At 48.7% G+C, this 14066-nt stretch overlaps 6 protein-coding genes across 7 annotated transcripts; 2 read left to right on the top strand and 4 right to left on the bottom strand.

The window, feature by feature from the left end:
* Nucleotides 1–177: 177 nt before the first annotated feature.
* Pms2 (mismatch repair endonuclease PMS2) lies at nt 178–9351 on the top strand. Its single transcript, XM_018009087.2, has 8 exons — nt 178–376; nt 434–593; nt 679–822; nt 879–1447; nt 1513–2134; nt 2192–3013; nt 3104–3357; nt 9206–9351. Exons 1-8 carry the CDS (start codon nt 269–271, stop codon nt 9281–9283), a joined length of 2757 nt encoding a protein of 918 aa, XP_017864576.2. The 5' UTR covers nt 178–268; the 3' UTR covers nt 9284–9351.
* On the bottom strand, nt 3381–5181 carry LOC108615433 (solute carrier family 2, facilitated glucose transporter member 1-like). Its single transcript, XM_018009917.2, has 5 exons — nt 5024–5181; nt 4219–4968; nt 3939–4151; nt 3774–3876; nt 3381–3709 (listed from the first exon to the last, which is right to left on the bottom strand). Exons 1-5 carry the CDS (start codon nt 5135–5137, stop codon nt 3456–3458), a joined length of 1434 nt encoding a protein of 477 aa, XP_017865406.1. The 5' UTR covers nt 5138–5181; the 3' UTR covers nt 3381–3455.
* On the bottom strand, nt 5955–9156 carry LOC108615431 (solute carrier family 2, facilitated glucose transporter member 1-like). Of its 2 annotated transcripts, XM_018009915.2 has the most exons (6): nt 8952–9152; nt 8787–8894; nt 6882–7640; nt 6612–6824; nt 6447–6549; nt 5955–6386 (listed from the first exon to the last, which is right to left on the bottom strand). In XM_018009915.2, the coding sequence occupies exons 1-6, from the start codon at nt 9045–9047 to the stop codon at nt 6127–6129; spliced, it is 1539 nt and encodes a 512-aa protein (XP_017865404.1). In that variant the 5' UTR covers nt 9048–9152; the 3' UTR covers nt 5955–6126. The 2 variants fall into 2 exon arrangements, with proteins under 2 accessions (XP_017865404.1, XP_017865403.1); XM_018009914.2 differs by having other exon boundaries at nt 8787–9156.
* l(2)09851 (WD repeat-containing protein 1 l(2)09851) lies at nt 9350–10825 on the bottom strand. The gene has a single exon (XM_018009921.2). The coding sequence runs from the start codon at nt 10823–10825 to the stop codon at nt 9443–9445; it is 1383 nt and encodes a 460-aa protein (XP_017865410.1). The 3' UTR covers nt 9350–9442.
* A 251-nt stretch (nt 10826–11076) lies between these two features.
* On the top strand, nt 11077–11556 carry LOC108615441 (uncharacterized). The gene is made up of 2 exons (XM_018009931.2): nt 11077–11276; nt 11354–11556. Exons 1-2 carry the CDS (start codon nt 11215–11217, stop codon nt 11448–11450), a joined length of 159 nt encoding a protein of 52 aa, XP_017865420.1. The 5' UTR covers nt 11077–11214; the 3' UTR covers nt 11451–11556.
* LOC108615426 (mitochondrial intermediate peptidase) lies at nt 11542–13966 on the bottom strand. The gene is made up of 3 exons (XM_018009906.2): nt 13680–13966; nt 13070–13599; nt 11542–13004 (listed from the first exon to the last, which is right to left on the bottom strand). The coding sequence occupies exons 1-3, from the start codon at nt 13821–13823 to the stop codon at nt 11570–11572; spliced, it is 2109 nt and encodes a 702-aa protein (XP_017865395.1). The 5' UTR covers nt 13824–13966; the 3' UTR covers nt 11542–11569.
* Nucleotides 13967–14066: the final 100 nt, after the last annotated feature.

Here is a 14066-nt window from a genome sequence, read left to right on the forward strand (position 1 = left end):
ATTAAAAACCATTAATATAAAATATCAACAATTTAATTTTACTTGAGAAATTTCAAGTTAAATTCTCAACTTTTAAAACAACGTTTAACATATGGTATTTAAAAATACTCTGAGTGTTACCACACTAATCGAAATTGCTTTGGTATATTTTAGTAAATTGGCCTTGTTTCTCTCATTTTGAAGATAGTGTGGTAGCACTTGTATCACTTGCGCGCGCTGCGCATTTGTTTCACATTTTAATGACTTATTTTGTTTAGTTATCTCAAACATGATTGAAAATGAGGTAGATGAAGGCATACCGCAGCCTACAACGGCTGCGTCGGGTCAAATAAAGGCCATAGCCAAGGACACTGTGCACAAAATCTGCTCGGGTCAGGTAAGCCCTAGATGTAGCAAATGTTGGCTACAAATTTTAAATATATTTGTTCTTTAGGTGGTGCTCAGCCTGGCTGTGGCCATCAAGGAGCTGGTGGAGAATTCTATAGATGCCGGCGCCACACTAATTGAGATTAAGCTGAAAGAGCAAGGCTTACAGGGCGTGGAAGTTTGTGATAATGGCAGCGGCGTCGAGGAATCCAATCTAGAGGGCATGAGTATGTGAAGCTACAAGCTGGCCAAGATTGTGGATTATAGTTGTAGATTATATATATCATTCCCTAACGCTCTCCCGAATTCCAGCTGCCAAGTATCACACCTCCAAGATACGAGAATTTGTTGATCTGCTCGGCGTGGAGACATTCGGCTTTCGTGGCGAAGCTTTGAGCTCGCTTTGTGCGCTCTCTGACATGACAATACAGACGCGTCACAAGTCCACAAATGTGGGTGAGTATTTGGCATGACTGTAATAATTCATTTGCTAAGCTGCATGTGCCTTACAGCTATCAAAATTGAACTTGATCACGAGGGGCGCATCAAGAAGCGCTCGCCCTGCGCCCGAGGCGTGGGCACAACTGTCAGCCTCAGCAATCTCTTTGGCACTCTGCCTGTGCGTCGTCGCGACTTCACTCGCAATATCAAAAAGGAATTCAACAAGATGTGCCAAATACTGCAGGCCTACTGCCTAGTCACACGCAATGTGCGCATCATTTGCAGCAATCAGAGTGCGAAGGGTGCTAAATCTGTTATACTACAAACCCATGGGGCAGCCGATGTGTTGGCTAACATTTCGGCCGTATTTGGAGCACGTCAAGTCGCGGACCTGGTGCCACTCAAATCACCGCTCGAGGCGGGCCAGCTGAGCGAGGCGGGCTTGCGTGAGACGCTACAAACGGCGAGCGATGCAGCCGAAACGACTTGCGTGGAGTTTAATGCCGAGGATGTCGAACGACTCAATGAGGCGGGCTTTGAGCTGGAGGGCTATATTTCCAGCTGTCGTCATGGGGCAGGTCGTTCCACACGCGATAGACAATTCTTCTTTGTCAACTCAAGGCCCTGCGAGCCAAAGAATGTGAGAGAAAGCATATAAATTATATATTTATATAGTTCACTTAATAGCTACTTAACTTCCCACAGATAGCCAAAGTGATGAATGACATGTATCGTCGTTATAATGTGCAGCAACAGCCTTTTATATATCTCAACATTGTAACATCCCGCGCCGAGGTCGATGTCAATTTGACGCCCGATAAGCGACAGCTGCTGCTCAACAACGAGCGAATTTTGCTGCTGGCCTTGAAGAAGTCGCTGCTGGACACCTTTGGCAATCTGCCATCCACATTCCAAATGCAAAACGTTTCCATTGCCAGCATGCTGGAGCCGAAAGTGAAGGCAGAACCTGCTGAGACACCAGCAGCAGCAGCAGATGAGGCTGAAACTGTAGAGCTAGATGTGCCCATTAGCTCGTCGCAGCGGTTCATGGACGTCTTGAGTCAATGGCGACGCACAGGCGATACAAAGGGCATCGCACCACCAGCGCCTGTTAAGCGACGCGCGGATGAAACAGCTGAAATAAATGCGCGCACTATGAAGCTGCAAAAGATACAGGATTTCCTTTCAAAGGAGACGCCCCAAGCAATCAGCTACAAAAGCGAATCGTCGGAGGAGGAGCAGGAGATGCTGAAAGATGTTGAGAAACCACAGAAATCGCTGGACAGCAGCTTAGTCAGCTTAAAGCAGCTCAAGCAGGAGTCGCTGGGTGAGCAGCAATGAGAGTTATTGTGTTTAATATAATCCTAAAACCCTTCTCTCCTAGCTTATGATGAGCTAATGCAACCTGGTAATGTGACACCGCTTAAGAGTCGATTGAGCATAGCTAAGCCAGTAGCTGCGACGCCGGCTAAGGAGGAGTTCAAGGAGTCAGAGTCACGGCCGCTTGAGGACCATGCAGTAGCTGATATTGCCAGCGAATCCTCCACGAGAAAAGACCACTTGGAAGCTGCAATCACTTCCCCTCAAGCAACCAACGAAAACTCCTCCACCTCAGAGCCCTCCACGATCTCACAGCCAAGATCTGAGTTCTCTCAACTCCCCCCATCTCAATCGGCCATCGACTACAGTGATGATGAAATCGAAATGCCTAAACGCATCGAATTCGATGGCAACAGCGATTCGGATACGTCTCCGCCAAATGTAGCCAGCGGCGAGCTACGCACCACATTGGAGCAAATTCGAGCCAGCTTGCAGGCGCAAGAGCAACAGCATGTGGCACGAAAACGCTCGGCCAAGCTTCAACGTTTGCGCTTCAAGAGCGAAATCAATCCGAATCAGAATAAAAATGCGGAAGCCGAGCTGCAGAAGGAAATAACCAAGGCGGATTTCAAGCGCATGCAAATCATTGGACAATTCAATCTGGGCTTCATCATTGTAAAGCTGGAGGATGATCTCTTCATAGTGGATCAGCATGCAGCCGATGAGAAATACAATTTCGAGATGCTGCAACGCAACACGCAGCTGGAGCACCAGCGTCTCACCGTGCCTCAGACACTGGAGCTGACGGCGGTCAATGAAATGATATTGCAGGATCATTTGCCGGTGTTTGAAAAGAATGGCTTTAAGTTTGAGATAGATGCAGAAGGTGAGCTCCAGAGAATATAATATATGATATAGATATGATATATCATCTATCCTTTATTATATTTTTGATGAAATCTTCTCTTCCGTGCAGCCCCACCCACACGAAAGATACGTTTGCTGGGCAAACCCTTCAGCAAGAACTGGGAGTTTGGCAAAGAGGACATTGATGAGCTGATATTCATGCTGCAGGATGCGCCAGAGGGCACAGTGTGTAGACCTTCCAGGATACGCGCCATGTTCGCCTCGCGAGCGTGTCGAAAATCTGTGATGGTTGGCAAAGCGCTCAATCGAACAACCACCATGAGGAGGCTCATCACACAGATGGGCGAAATCGAACAGCCTTGGGTGAGAACTTAGATTATTTATATACAAGATGATACAGTTTATTATAAAAAGAGTCGAGAAAACTTAGACTAGACAAATGTTAAATGTGAATTAGTTTACTAGAGCACCTTGCTCCTGAAGCCATGTGAAGTCAGTTTAGCGACTACGGACACTTCTACTCCGCGCGTCTCAGGCAAATAGAATTTGGTGAGCAGAAAGAGCAGCCAGCCGAATATGGAGAAACACAGAAAGATCCAAGATCCAATGAGCGAGTGCATGACAGGAAAGAGGAAGCCAACAATGAAATTGCAACTCCAGCCCACCTGATTGCCCAGGGAATTGGCCACCGAGCGTGAGGACACCTCAAAGAGCTCTAAAAGAGAACAGAAAACTTTCAATAAGAACCAATACCAACAAATGAAATCCCAATCCTCAACCTGAGCCTATAAAGGGCGGCATAGGACCCAGAGCCAGCTGAAAGGCAATGAGATAAAGGAAAAGACAGGCGACAGTGCCATAAATGAGCCAATGAAGCAGATGCTGGATTCAAGAAGGAAATTAAATCAGAAATCGATTAGGGAAAGGATTTCGCATCAGCTTACGCCAAACTCGGCGCACAAACAGAAGCCAAACATGAGCAGCGCGCAACAGCTGGTGGAGATCAGCATCAGGGTGCGTCTATTGAAGCGGGCCATTAGCCAAGGACCTAGCAGCGCCGTGGCCAGGTTGACATTGCCGGCGCAGAGGCTGAGCAGCTCAGCGACGCTGGCGGATGAGCCACTGCTGCGAAAGATGAAGACGGAGTAGTAGAAAATCTGCGGGAATGGAAGAGTAAATCAATAGGGAGATCCTGTATAGATCAATGCCAGCTGGGCCACTCACCGCGGAGCAGCCGGTCAGCTGCTGTCCGGCTTGGTAGGAGCAGAACAAGATCAGCGGCATCAACAGCTTGGGGTCCGTGAGCACATCACCTAGGCTGCGAGTGCTGTACTTGCTCGCCGCCTCCTGCTCCATGGACTGCAGCTCCAGGTCCAGCCCAGAATCTCCGCCACGTAGACGCTCCAGCATCTGTAGCGCCTCCTCCTGCCGCCGTTTCACGATGAACAACCACTTGGGGCTCTCGGCGTAAAACCGATATGGAGCATAGCAAATGGCCATGAAGACGACGTAGAAGGACAATGCCAGATGCCAATGGTCTTCAGAGCCCAGCAGCGATTCCATGCTGCAAATCTGAGCCACAACAACGCCACTGCAGTAGCCCACCGAGCAGGCGGAGCCCAGCGCGCCACGCTGAGAGGTTGCGGCGATCTCGGTATGATACATGGGCACGCCCGTGGTGATCAGGCCGGCGCCGAAGCCCACAATGAAGCGAGAGAGCAGCAGCAGCTCCACCGACTGCAGCCAGCGGCAGCTAACGAAGCCAAGCGCGGCGAGGAGCAGCAGCGAGCCGCTCAGCAGGAAACAGCCGCGACGCCCAAAGCGATTGGCTGCCCAGCCGGCGCAAGCGGAGCCCAGGATGCCGCCAATCAAATAGATGGACACAATCAGTGCCCACAGCGTCTCCAGTTGACGAGGAGTCAACACCAGTTGGTACCTGAGCAGGAGCGTCTCTGCACACCAGGCGCGCATGTGCTGCAAGGCAGGCGAAGATTAGACGGAGGCACTGGCTCCTCCAACTTGAACTTACCACAGCCGGATTGTTGATGATGGCCATGCAGTAGCCGCAGGGCACAGCGGCGCCCATGGTGCTGCCCACGGTGCTCCACACGACCAATGGTGTCCATTTGGCTTTCTGTTCCATTGCGATCGTCAAGCGACACTAATCTGGCTGGGATGGTGCAGCAGACTATTTAATCACCGGCTGAGCAGACGCCGCTTAGCAGAAGCAGCTAATCCGCTCAGAATTTATTGTCGCCAACTGCAGACAGTTGGCATTAACTTTGGCGGGCCGCTGAGGGTATTTACAATTTAGCATAGATTGTGTAACAGAGGTCTATCTATATATCTACCATCTATATACAATATAGATTCCTGATCCTAGAGATTCATCCAGTTTGATCTAGATCTCTGCATAAAGTTCTGATCAATTTTTGGATGAAAAGAATTTTGAATATCTTTGCTAGCTTCAGTCAGTCAATAGAAGCAACGAACCCTAACTAACCATATCAGATCGCTCTACCGTCGTAATAGCCCTTAGGTCAATTTACTGTCATAGATCTTAGATAAGTAAGCGGATACTATCTAATCCAGATTACTTATCTATTCCCTTACTATCTTCATTAAAGACGAGCATTACGAGCTGTAAATGAGCAGATGATCATTTAAATATGAAATCTATATAACTTTTACAGCTCCACTATCGATTGACTAACTGATATACAAAAGCCTTTATATATGATGTAGGGCACCACAGTTGGAGTTCTTAGATCGATCAGTAGCTCTATTTGGGCATATTCTAGAATCTATATATCTATCTAATATATAAGTGTAATTATCTCATAAGGGCTAATGATATCATCATCTAGCTTGTATAATTACTACGTGGGTTAATATTATTATATATAATAATATAATCTTAACTTATCAGCTTGCTAGATCATTTCGCTGCACATAGAAACTTTGGGTCGAATCTCTTTATTTGCAAGATGAATACAAACATGAATAGTATAAGCGACTGCTTAAGGGGATATACGGTATAGTTATCATATTAACAAATTGAAAGAAATATTGAATTGACTATACTTAAATAGATCTGCCATAGATCTTTTCGGCTATACAGTTGCGGCCTCTCTAATGCCTTGGTCGCTTTGATTTGAAGCCATCGGCCACAAGTGGCGCCACCTCGGATGGATCACGGCCTCGGGTCTCTGGCACATAGCGTAGGGTGAACATGAAGACCAGCAGGCAGGTGAGGGAGCAGGGTAGGAAGACCAGAGCACCCCAAGCGCTTTGTAAGGTGGGAAAGGTCATGCCAATGATCAAATTGCAAAGCCAATAGACAACGCTGCCCAGGGACATGGCAGCCGAACGTGGCGCCACCTCAAAGAGCTCTATGAAGGGCAAAATTCATGAGAGGATTACGGGCAGAAGCAATTCAAATGTTAACCCACCTGCGCCTATGAAGAAAGGCAATGGACCCAGTCCAAATTGAAAGACAACTATGTACAGAAAGATGCAGACGATGCAGGCCAAGGCAAACCAACTATACAGATCCTGTAAGGGAAGGAGGAGAACATTAGGTAATCCTGGCAAGAATTTTTCCGTGACTCACTCACAATGAATTGCAGCAGCATGGCAAATAGAAACAGAAACACGCAGCAGAAGAAGCTGGAGAAGAGCATCAGTGGACGGCGATTGAAGCGCTCCATTAGGATGGGACCCAACATGGCGGCGGCGAGATTTGTGCAGCCAGCGCCCAGATTGGCAAACTCCGCCTGTTGGGAACTCAGGCCCGCGCGCCGGAATATGGAAACCGAATAGTAGAAGATCTATAAAGGGTAAATAAGACTGAATGATACGAAATCAAAGCAGATCAACTCACTCACCGCATTGATGCCGGACAGCTGCTGACCGCCCAGATAGATGAAGACAATGGCGAGCGGGAGCCGCAGCTGGGGATTGCTTAGCACCTGGGCGTAGCTGCTTGGTGTGCTCTTCACCCGCGCCTCCTCCTCCATGTCGCGGAGTTCCGCTTGCAACGCTTCACTGTCCCGGGCATAGCCTCGCAGCAGTTGCAGCTGCTGCGCCGCCTCCACCTTGCGACCCTTCACAATGTACAGCCATTTGGGACTCTCGGGATAGCACCTGAAGGGCGCATAGCAGACCAGCACAAAGATGCCGTAGAGTGCCAGGGCCAGATGCCAGTGCTCCGGTCCGCCCAGCACCGTTTGCAGGCTAAACACTTGTGCGACGACCACGCCCACCGTCAAGCCGAGACCGCAGAGCGGCGCCAATTTGCTGCGTTGCTGCAGTGCAGCCAGCTCGCTGTGATACATGGGCATGCAGGCGATGACCAGGCCAGCGGCCAGGCCCACCAGCAAACGGCCCAGACACAACAGCTCCACGGAGCGCAGCGGGCGACAGGCATAAAAGCAGATGGCGCCCAAGCCCAGCAGCAGACCGCAGATGAAGGCAGCGGGACGGCGACCAAATCGATTGGCTATCGAGGCGCCCGTCATGGAACCCACAGCGCCGCCGACGAGGAAGAGGGAGACTACTGTGGCCCATAGCAGCTCCAAGGCGTCGGCGCTTAGCTGCAGATCGTAGCGCGCCAGTAGCGCCTCCTGGCACCAGGCGCGCATGTGCTGCGGGGGAAAAAGGAGGCAAAAAAGAGAGAGAGAATGAAGAATGAAAAGAATGAAAAAGAAAGAGATAGGGAAAGAAAGAATGTAATTGGAAGTGCCTATGTATACAGATGTATAACAGCAAGTCAAAACAAGTATAACACGGCGTATAACAGAAAGGAGCAATATTAGAGAATCTCCATACTTCAATAAAAGTGTAACATTATTCTATTAAGGATATATGTACAAATAATATACTTAAATAGTATAGCTCTGTGTATAACAGAAGTTATATGAAATACTAAAGGATGCCCATATACCAATTAATGTAAAACACGTTTCCTGTTAAGATCTATAAGCATGAGGAATATGTAGAACATCAATTCAATATGTATAACAGTTAGTATAGCAGTGATGATTACCGATCTAACGTCATGATTGGATAGGAAATGAATAGAAATGAAAATGATCTCAAACTGCTTTTAAAATGTAATACTGATATATTTATGCTAGTTGTTATAATAAAGATTATAACAGATGCCATGAGAATAGAACCAATTAATAAAAGGATTTCAAACAGTAAACTAAGGACTAAAACAAATGTTAAGATTATTGCAAAAAAACTGATCAAAGTGATATATAATTATGTATAACAGTTAGTGCAACACTTTATACAACAGTGGCCAAATGATAGAAAAAAGGTGATATGACATAATGATGCTGTGGCTCGCAAATAACTGTTTACGCATTGAACGTACGTAACGTGCTTCTGAGATAAACGAAAAAATGCATTCACACTCGCTTTCGCTCTGAGCAAGAGCATTCGTGTTTTTTCCGACTTCGTCTTCGTGTGAGCGGTTTACATTGAGCCATTTGCTCGAAGCTCTTTAAAGAGCGTCGCGATGCTCGTTTCGGTAGTGATACGATTCACACTCGCACAATGAAGCTCAGTAAGAGATGGATAACTGACACTCACGTACGGTATTGATGTGGGTGTCTAGCGAGTAACGAGAACGGAATACCCGAAACGTTTGTCTCTGAGCGCGATCAATCTCGTTGAAGGTCAGCTAGAGATTGACAGAGCTCGAAAGTCTCCATATGGACTCACCCACATATATAAGAGTATTTACTGGTGTATAACAGTTGGCAAATTGAAGCTCTACTCACCACAGCGGGACTATTGACCACGCCCGTACAGTAGCCCACGGGCAGAGTGGCGCCCAGCGAAGTGCCATAGACAGCCAACTTCAGGGTCCAGCTCCATTTGGGCTGTTCCTGTATAACTCGAGTAGTGCAAGTGTTATACGTTACGGAACGAAATTGCTGTCTTACCAAGCTCTTAGCGCTATCGCGTCCCATTTGCGCTGCGTTGCGAAACGTCAATGAGTCGCCTTCGTGTTGCTTATCCATTCGACAGCTGGCTTCCATGTTGTGTGAACCTGCGGAGGCAGTGCTTCACTGGCCACTGGGCTGGGGCTGTAATTCATTTTGGAATCCGCATCAGAATGCTGATAAGGGACACGATTACGATTCTGATAGCGTATGGCTTCTAAATGTAAATTTCTTTAATTGCTCTCTAACTGCAGAATTGCCCGCACGGCCGCCCCACCATGCGTCATCTAATCAATATCACGATGCTTATGGATGAGGATGAGGCCGAATGACAGCAAATGACAACGACGCCCCCAACCCAAATACTGGAAGCCGCAATAAAACGAGCTACAGCCAACTATTTGTCAACAATGAGTTTTTCTTATATATATGTATGTATAATATATATAGATATATATCCATGTAGTAGTAGCTAATATATATATAAAACCTCACACGCTGATCGTGCGAAAGATATTGAAGCCGCTGTGCGCCGTGGAGAGCAGCACGCCCGGCAGCTGGGGATGCCAATGCAACTCTTTGATCTCCTTTTGGCCTTGATGTATGAAGAGCAGCTGCGGCGGCAGCTTGTTGATTTCCTCTTGATTCTCTGCCGGCGCTGACGCTTGATCCGCATCCGTTTCCACAGCTAGATCCCAGAGCGCAATCTGATCATCATCGCCGCCGGAGGCGAGCACGGTGGCCTCGCTGGGATTCCATTCAACCGTGGTTATGTGATCCGTATGGTGCTTGAATGTGGCAATTGGTTTTTGGCTCTTGAACTGGCGCAAGTCCCAGATGTGCAGGAAGCCATCGTCGCCGCCGCTAGCTATGAAGGGTTCCGTATGGTTCCACGAGATGACATTGATGTCGCTCTCGTGCGCCTTCTCACAGGTGAGCATGCAGGCCTTTTGCGGCGCTGCACGGCAATCCCAAATGCGTATGGTCTTGTCCACCGAGCAGGAGGCGAGAACGCTGCGCTCATTGGGACTCCATTGCAGGTCTTCGACCGAGGCCGTGTGGCCGACCAGTGGCCGTTGATCCACCTTCCAGGTGCCATCCTCCAGGGGGCTCCATATGTGTATATCACGTCGACAGTCGCCTGTGGCCAACACGCCCTCGGCACTCGGGCTCCAATCGATGGCGAATCCCTCCTGCTGATGTCCGCTGAACGTATAAACCGGTTTCGTCTCATTGTTGGCGCTTTGCTGTTCGTACTGCTTGAGCAGCTGAGCATCTTCGACGGCCTGCAGTTGCTGTGACAAACTCCAAATGTTCACGCGTCCCAATTCGCTCCAAGAGGCAGCAAAAACATTGTTGCCCATGCGACGAGCGCGCACTCGATTTACACAGCCCTGATGCTTGATTAAGGCGCAGGTCATTTGCGGCTTCTTCAGCTCGCTCTTGTCCGCCACATCATCCTGATCGTCTTCCAGCTCCTCGTCGTCGTCATCGTCATCGCCTTCCTGTGTCTTGTGTAAATTGCTCATCTTCATCACAATCAAATTGTTGACGTGTGTGCGTGCTGCCTGGGTGCCGGCTACAATGTAGGCAGTCATTGGAAAGCTTTCTCGGCTTGCGCCCAGCTCATCGGGCACTATGTCGAAGCTGAGGCATGGCGCTCCCGTCGATGCCTGATGCAGCATGACGTAGGCGCTTTCATCGCAAACGAGCTCCTCATCCTCGGCCAAGGTTTTGCCCGGCAAATAAACCTGTTTGGGAGCTTTTGGGGTGCCATCCTCATTCTCGTCGTTATCGCTATCGGGCTCCATGTCGCTTTCTGCATCCTCCGGCTCTACGACCTCCATATCAATCACATCCTTAGGCGGGTCCATGGCTATAAGTTCGAATTCCTATTGAAATGCCCCAAAAACTCTTGTTTTGGCGCTGCACGTGTGTGATTCGTCCAGCAAACAGTGTGACCACCACCAATACAGGCAGTTAAAGCTGAATAAAAATGTTAGATAATTTCTGTATAGCAATGTGACCAGCACTAGAAACTTCAATAAAATACCATTCGTAATAGAACAAGTGCATTTGTTTGTCAACGCTACACACCTGGGACTGGAGTTCATTCTATGCCCTACAAAAATATACTAGAATATTTCAGTGTATCAAAGTGTGCCTGCTGTTATCAGTATTATTATTTGTTCACTCATCTTGCGACAGCAAAACAGCACAACTGAAGTAATACGTTAAAGTATAACAAATTTTTTGATTTAAAATGGCTAAAGCTGGTAATCCATTTAATATTCTGCGTAGCATCTACAACAATGAGTTCCAGTGGTAAGTAGCATACACGAAAACTATATGTCGGAACAATGTTTACATAACCAAACTTATTTCTCATTCCTTGCTTTTAGGATGTTGGTAAAAAGTTTTGGTATGTTCTTTCTGGGCGTCCGCATTGCCAAGGAATTTGTGGGCGTTGAATTGATGCCCACTGTGTTGCCGGCTTAGTGTTTTTAAAAATGACGAGAAAAAACCAAATTCACTATGTACAAATAACAAGATAGGGGGCAGTTAACTAATTATAATAAAAAACAGAGAAAACAGTATATACAAATTTACTTTCTCTACTAGTTTCTGCTAACAATCAATTCCCTTATCTTCGACTCATCCATATCGATTTCATGTATCAAGCTATCCGCCAATATGCGCGGCGTCAGATCGCGCTGCAAGAAATTCGCCACCAGCTTCCGGCTGGGCACAGCGCCTCCATGCGCCAGGATCTCGGCACGATACTTCTCGCCCGCCTGCCGGTTGAAGGGATTCGCCTCGAAATACGTCTGCCATATCCAGGAGGCGATCGTTTTCGATATGAGATACGCATAATACTTGGCACCGTAACCCACCAGATGGGAGAAGCGCAGCTGCCAGGCCGTATTGTCCACATAGGGCAGACCATAGTAACAATTCTGGACATCACGCAGCGTTTCTGTCGTGCTCTTGCCCTGCTTGGCCGCCTCGCCGTGGTAGACCTGATCGAGCGCCGAGTAGAAGACCTGTAGCTGCGTCTCGCTGGCCGCGAACAGATGCTTCGAGGCGCATAACCGCTGCAGCATGTCCTCCGAGATGGGTTTGTGTGTCTGAAAGTGGCGGGCGAAGGTGCGCAGCACTCGAGGATCACTGGCAAAGTACTCCATTAGCACGCTGGGAACCTCGGCAAAGTCGGTGGCACAACGTGTGCCCGTCACATGCTGATACTCGGTGCGCGCCAACATCGAGTGCATCGCATGGCCCATCTCGTGGAACAGATTGTCGAGGCGAGCGGGCGACAGCAGCGTCGGTCCCGTCCACCGGGGCTGCGCCAAGCCCAGCATCACAACCACAATGGGCAGCTGGTAGCTGCCGTCGGGCAACCGCTTGCCACCCTGGATAGTGAAATGGCAATCCTGATTGGGCTTGCCCGCTCGCTCAAAGAAGTCGCAATAGATATAGCCGAGCAGTCCTTCGCTCTCGTGCATCACGGCCAGCTTGTAGATGTCGCTATGCCAGCTCTCGCCGGGCTCCATTTCCGTGTTCTGCAGACGGACGCCGTACAGCGAGTGCAGCAAGTTGTCCAATCCCTCCATGCAGCCGCCTAGCGAGAAATAGGGCAGAAATTCATTTGCTTGCTCCTCCAGTGATTGCCGCTTCAGCTGCGATGTAAAGTACGGCGTATCCCAGATCTCAACCAGCGCCGTGTTTTGTCCACTTTCTTTACGCTTCATTTGGGTCATCACCGCGAAATCGGCATCGGCACGCGGACGCAGTTGCTCCGACAGCTCATCAATGAATTCGCGCACAAGTTCCGGCTTCTCCATGGTGCTGCCGTTGAGCGCACGATGCGCGTAGGTTTCGAAGCCACAGCTGCGCGCCAGCTCATAGCGGCAGATTAAGAGATCCTTGAGCAGCTCCTCCTGACTATCGGAGGGCTGTAGATATAGCCGATAGGCGGCTTCCCGCATCTGGACATTCGCTGCATTCGTGCAGAGGCCCGTGATGATGATGTTCTCGCCAGATGTGGGAAAGCTGTAGGGAAGGAATTTATGATTAGCAAATGCTCAGCACTACACATAGCACTAATCCGCTCTTACTAATCCCTTATGTCCTCCGGCACACAGCTGCGCGGCAGCACCGTCGGCTGAGCAGCTCCGTTCATGAATTTCTGTCCCAGCTGGAGAATATAGTCATTCAAGCGCACCACGCGCAGCCGCTCCTTCTCGGGTAAATGGATGCCGCACTGCTCAAAGTCGAACAGAAACAACTTGGCCACATGACGATCCACTTCGGTGGTGGGCATCAAGTCGCCATCGCAAACCACTTTACTGAGCGCTTGATACAGCGGCTTGTGAGTATTCAGGCTCTCCACGACGCCGCAGATGCTAATGCAGGCCTGCTCGGCCGCCTGCATGTATTTGTTTTGCGGATGGGCAATGCGCACGAACTCGGCCAGATCGGCCACTTTGCACAATGAATCGGACAGCTCGTCAAAGATGTCCACCATCTTGCGTTTCCTCTCGCTGGATACGGCCTCTGCGATGAGCTCTTGCGTGGAGTTCTCGACATTTTCTCGCAGCAGATGAAATCCATCGGCGTTGCGCAGTTCGGGCATGAGAAACAGACCCTGTCACAATAATAATCGTATTACTAAGATATATGTATATTTTATTTTAACTTTCTCTTTCACCTGGGGGAAGCACTTACCACCTCGTTGCGTGTGAAGTTGATTCGTTTGGTTGGCGGCGCATTGAAGGCTGTGCCCAGTGGCGACCAGGTGGAAAGCTGTCTGTGTTGCCGCCAACAATGCTGCCGCGCAGCTTTAGCTATATTATGGCTAATTTTATGCATTATTATTTTGATTCAATTTCAATTTACTGCCGACTATTACATATTCAGAGGCCAATCAGCTGTTCCGGCAAACACGCAGACAGAGGAAGAGAGAGCGAGAAAACATACAAATACTCGACAAACCAAAATATGCCAAAACTGAAAATACCTAATAGAGCTGCCAGATCGCCACAAAACTTTATTTATACATTTACGAACAGCGAGCTGAGCTACCAGACTGTTACAATACTGTGTATCAGAAAC

Source organism: Drosophila arizonae, chromosome 5 (genome assembly GCF_054131065.1).
Source record: "Drosophila arizonae isolate 15081-1271.41 chromosome 5, UAZ_ARI_1.0, whole genome shotgun sequence".
Classification (NCBI taxonomy): domain Eukaryota; kingdom Metazoa; phylum Arthropoda; class Insecta; order Diptera; family Drosophilidae; genus Drosophila; species Drosophila arizonae.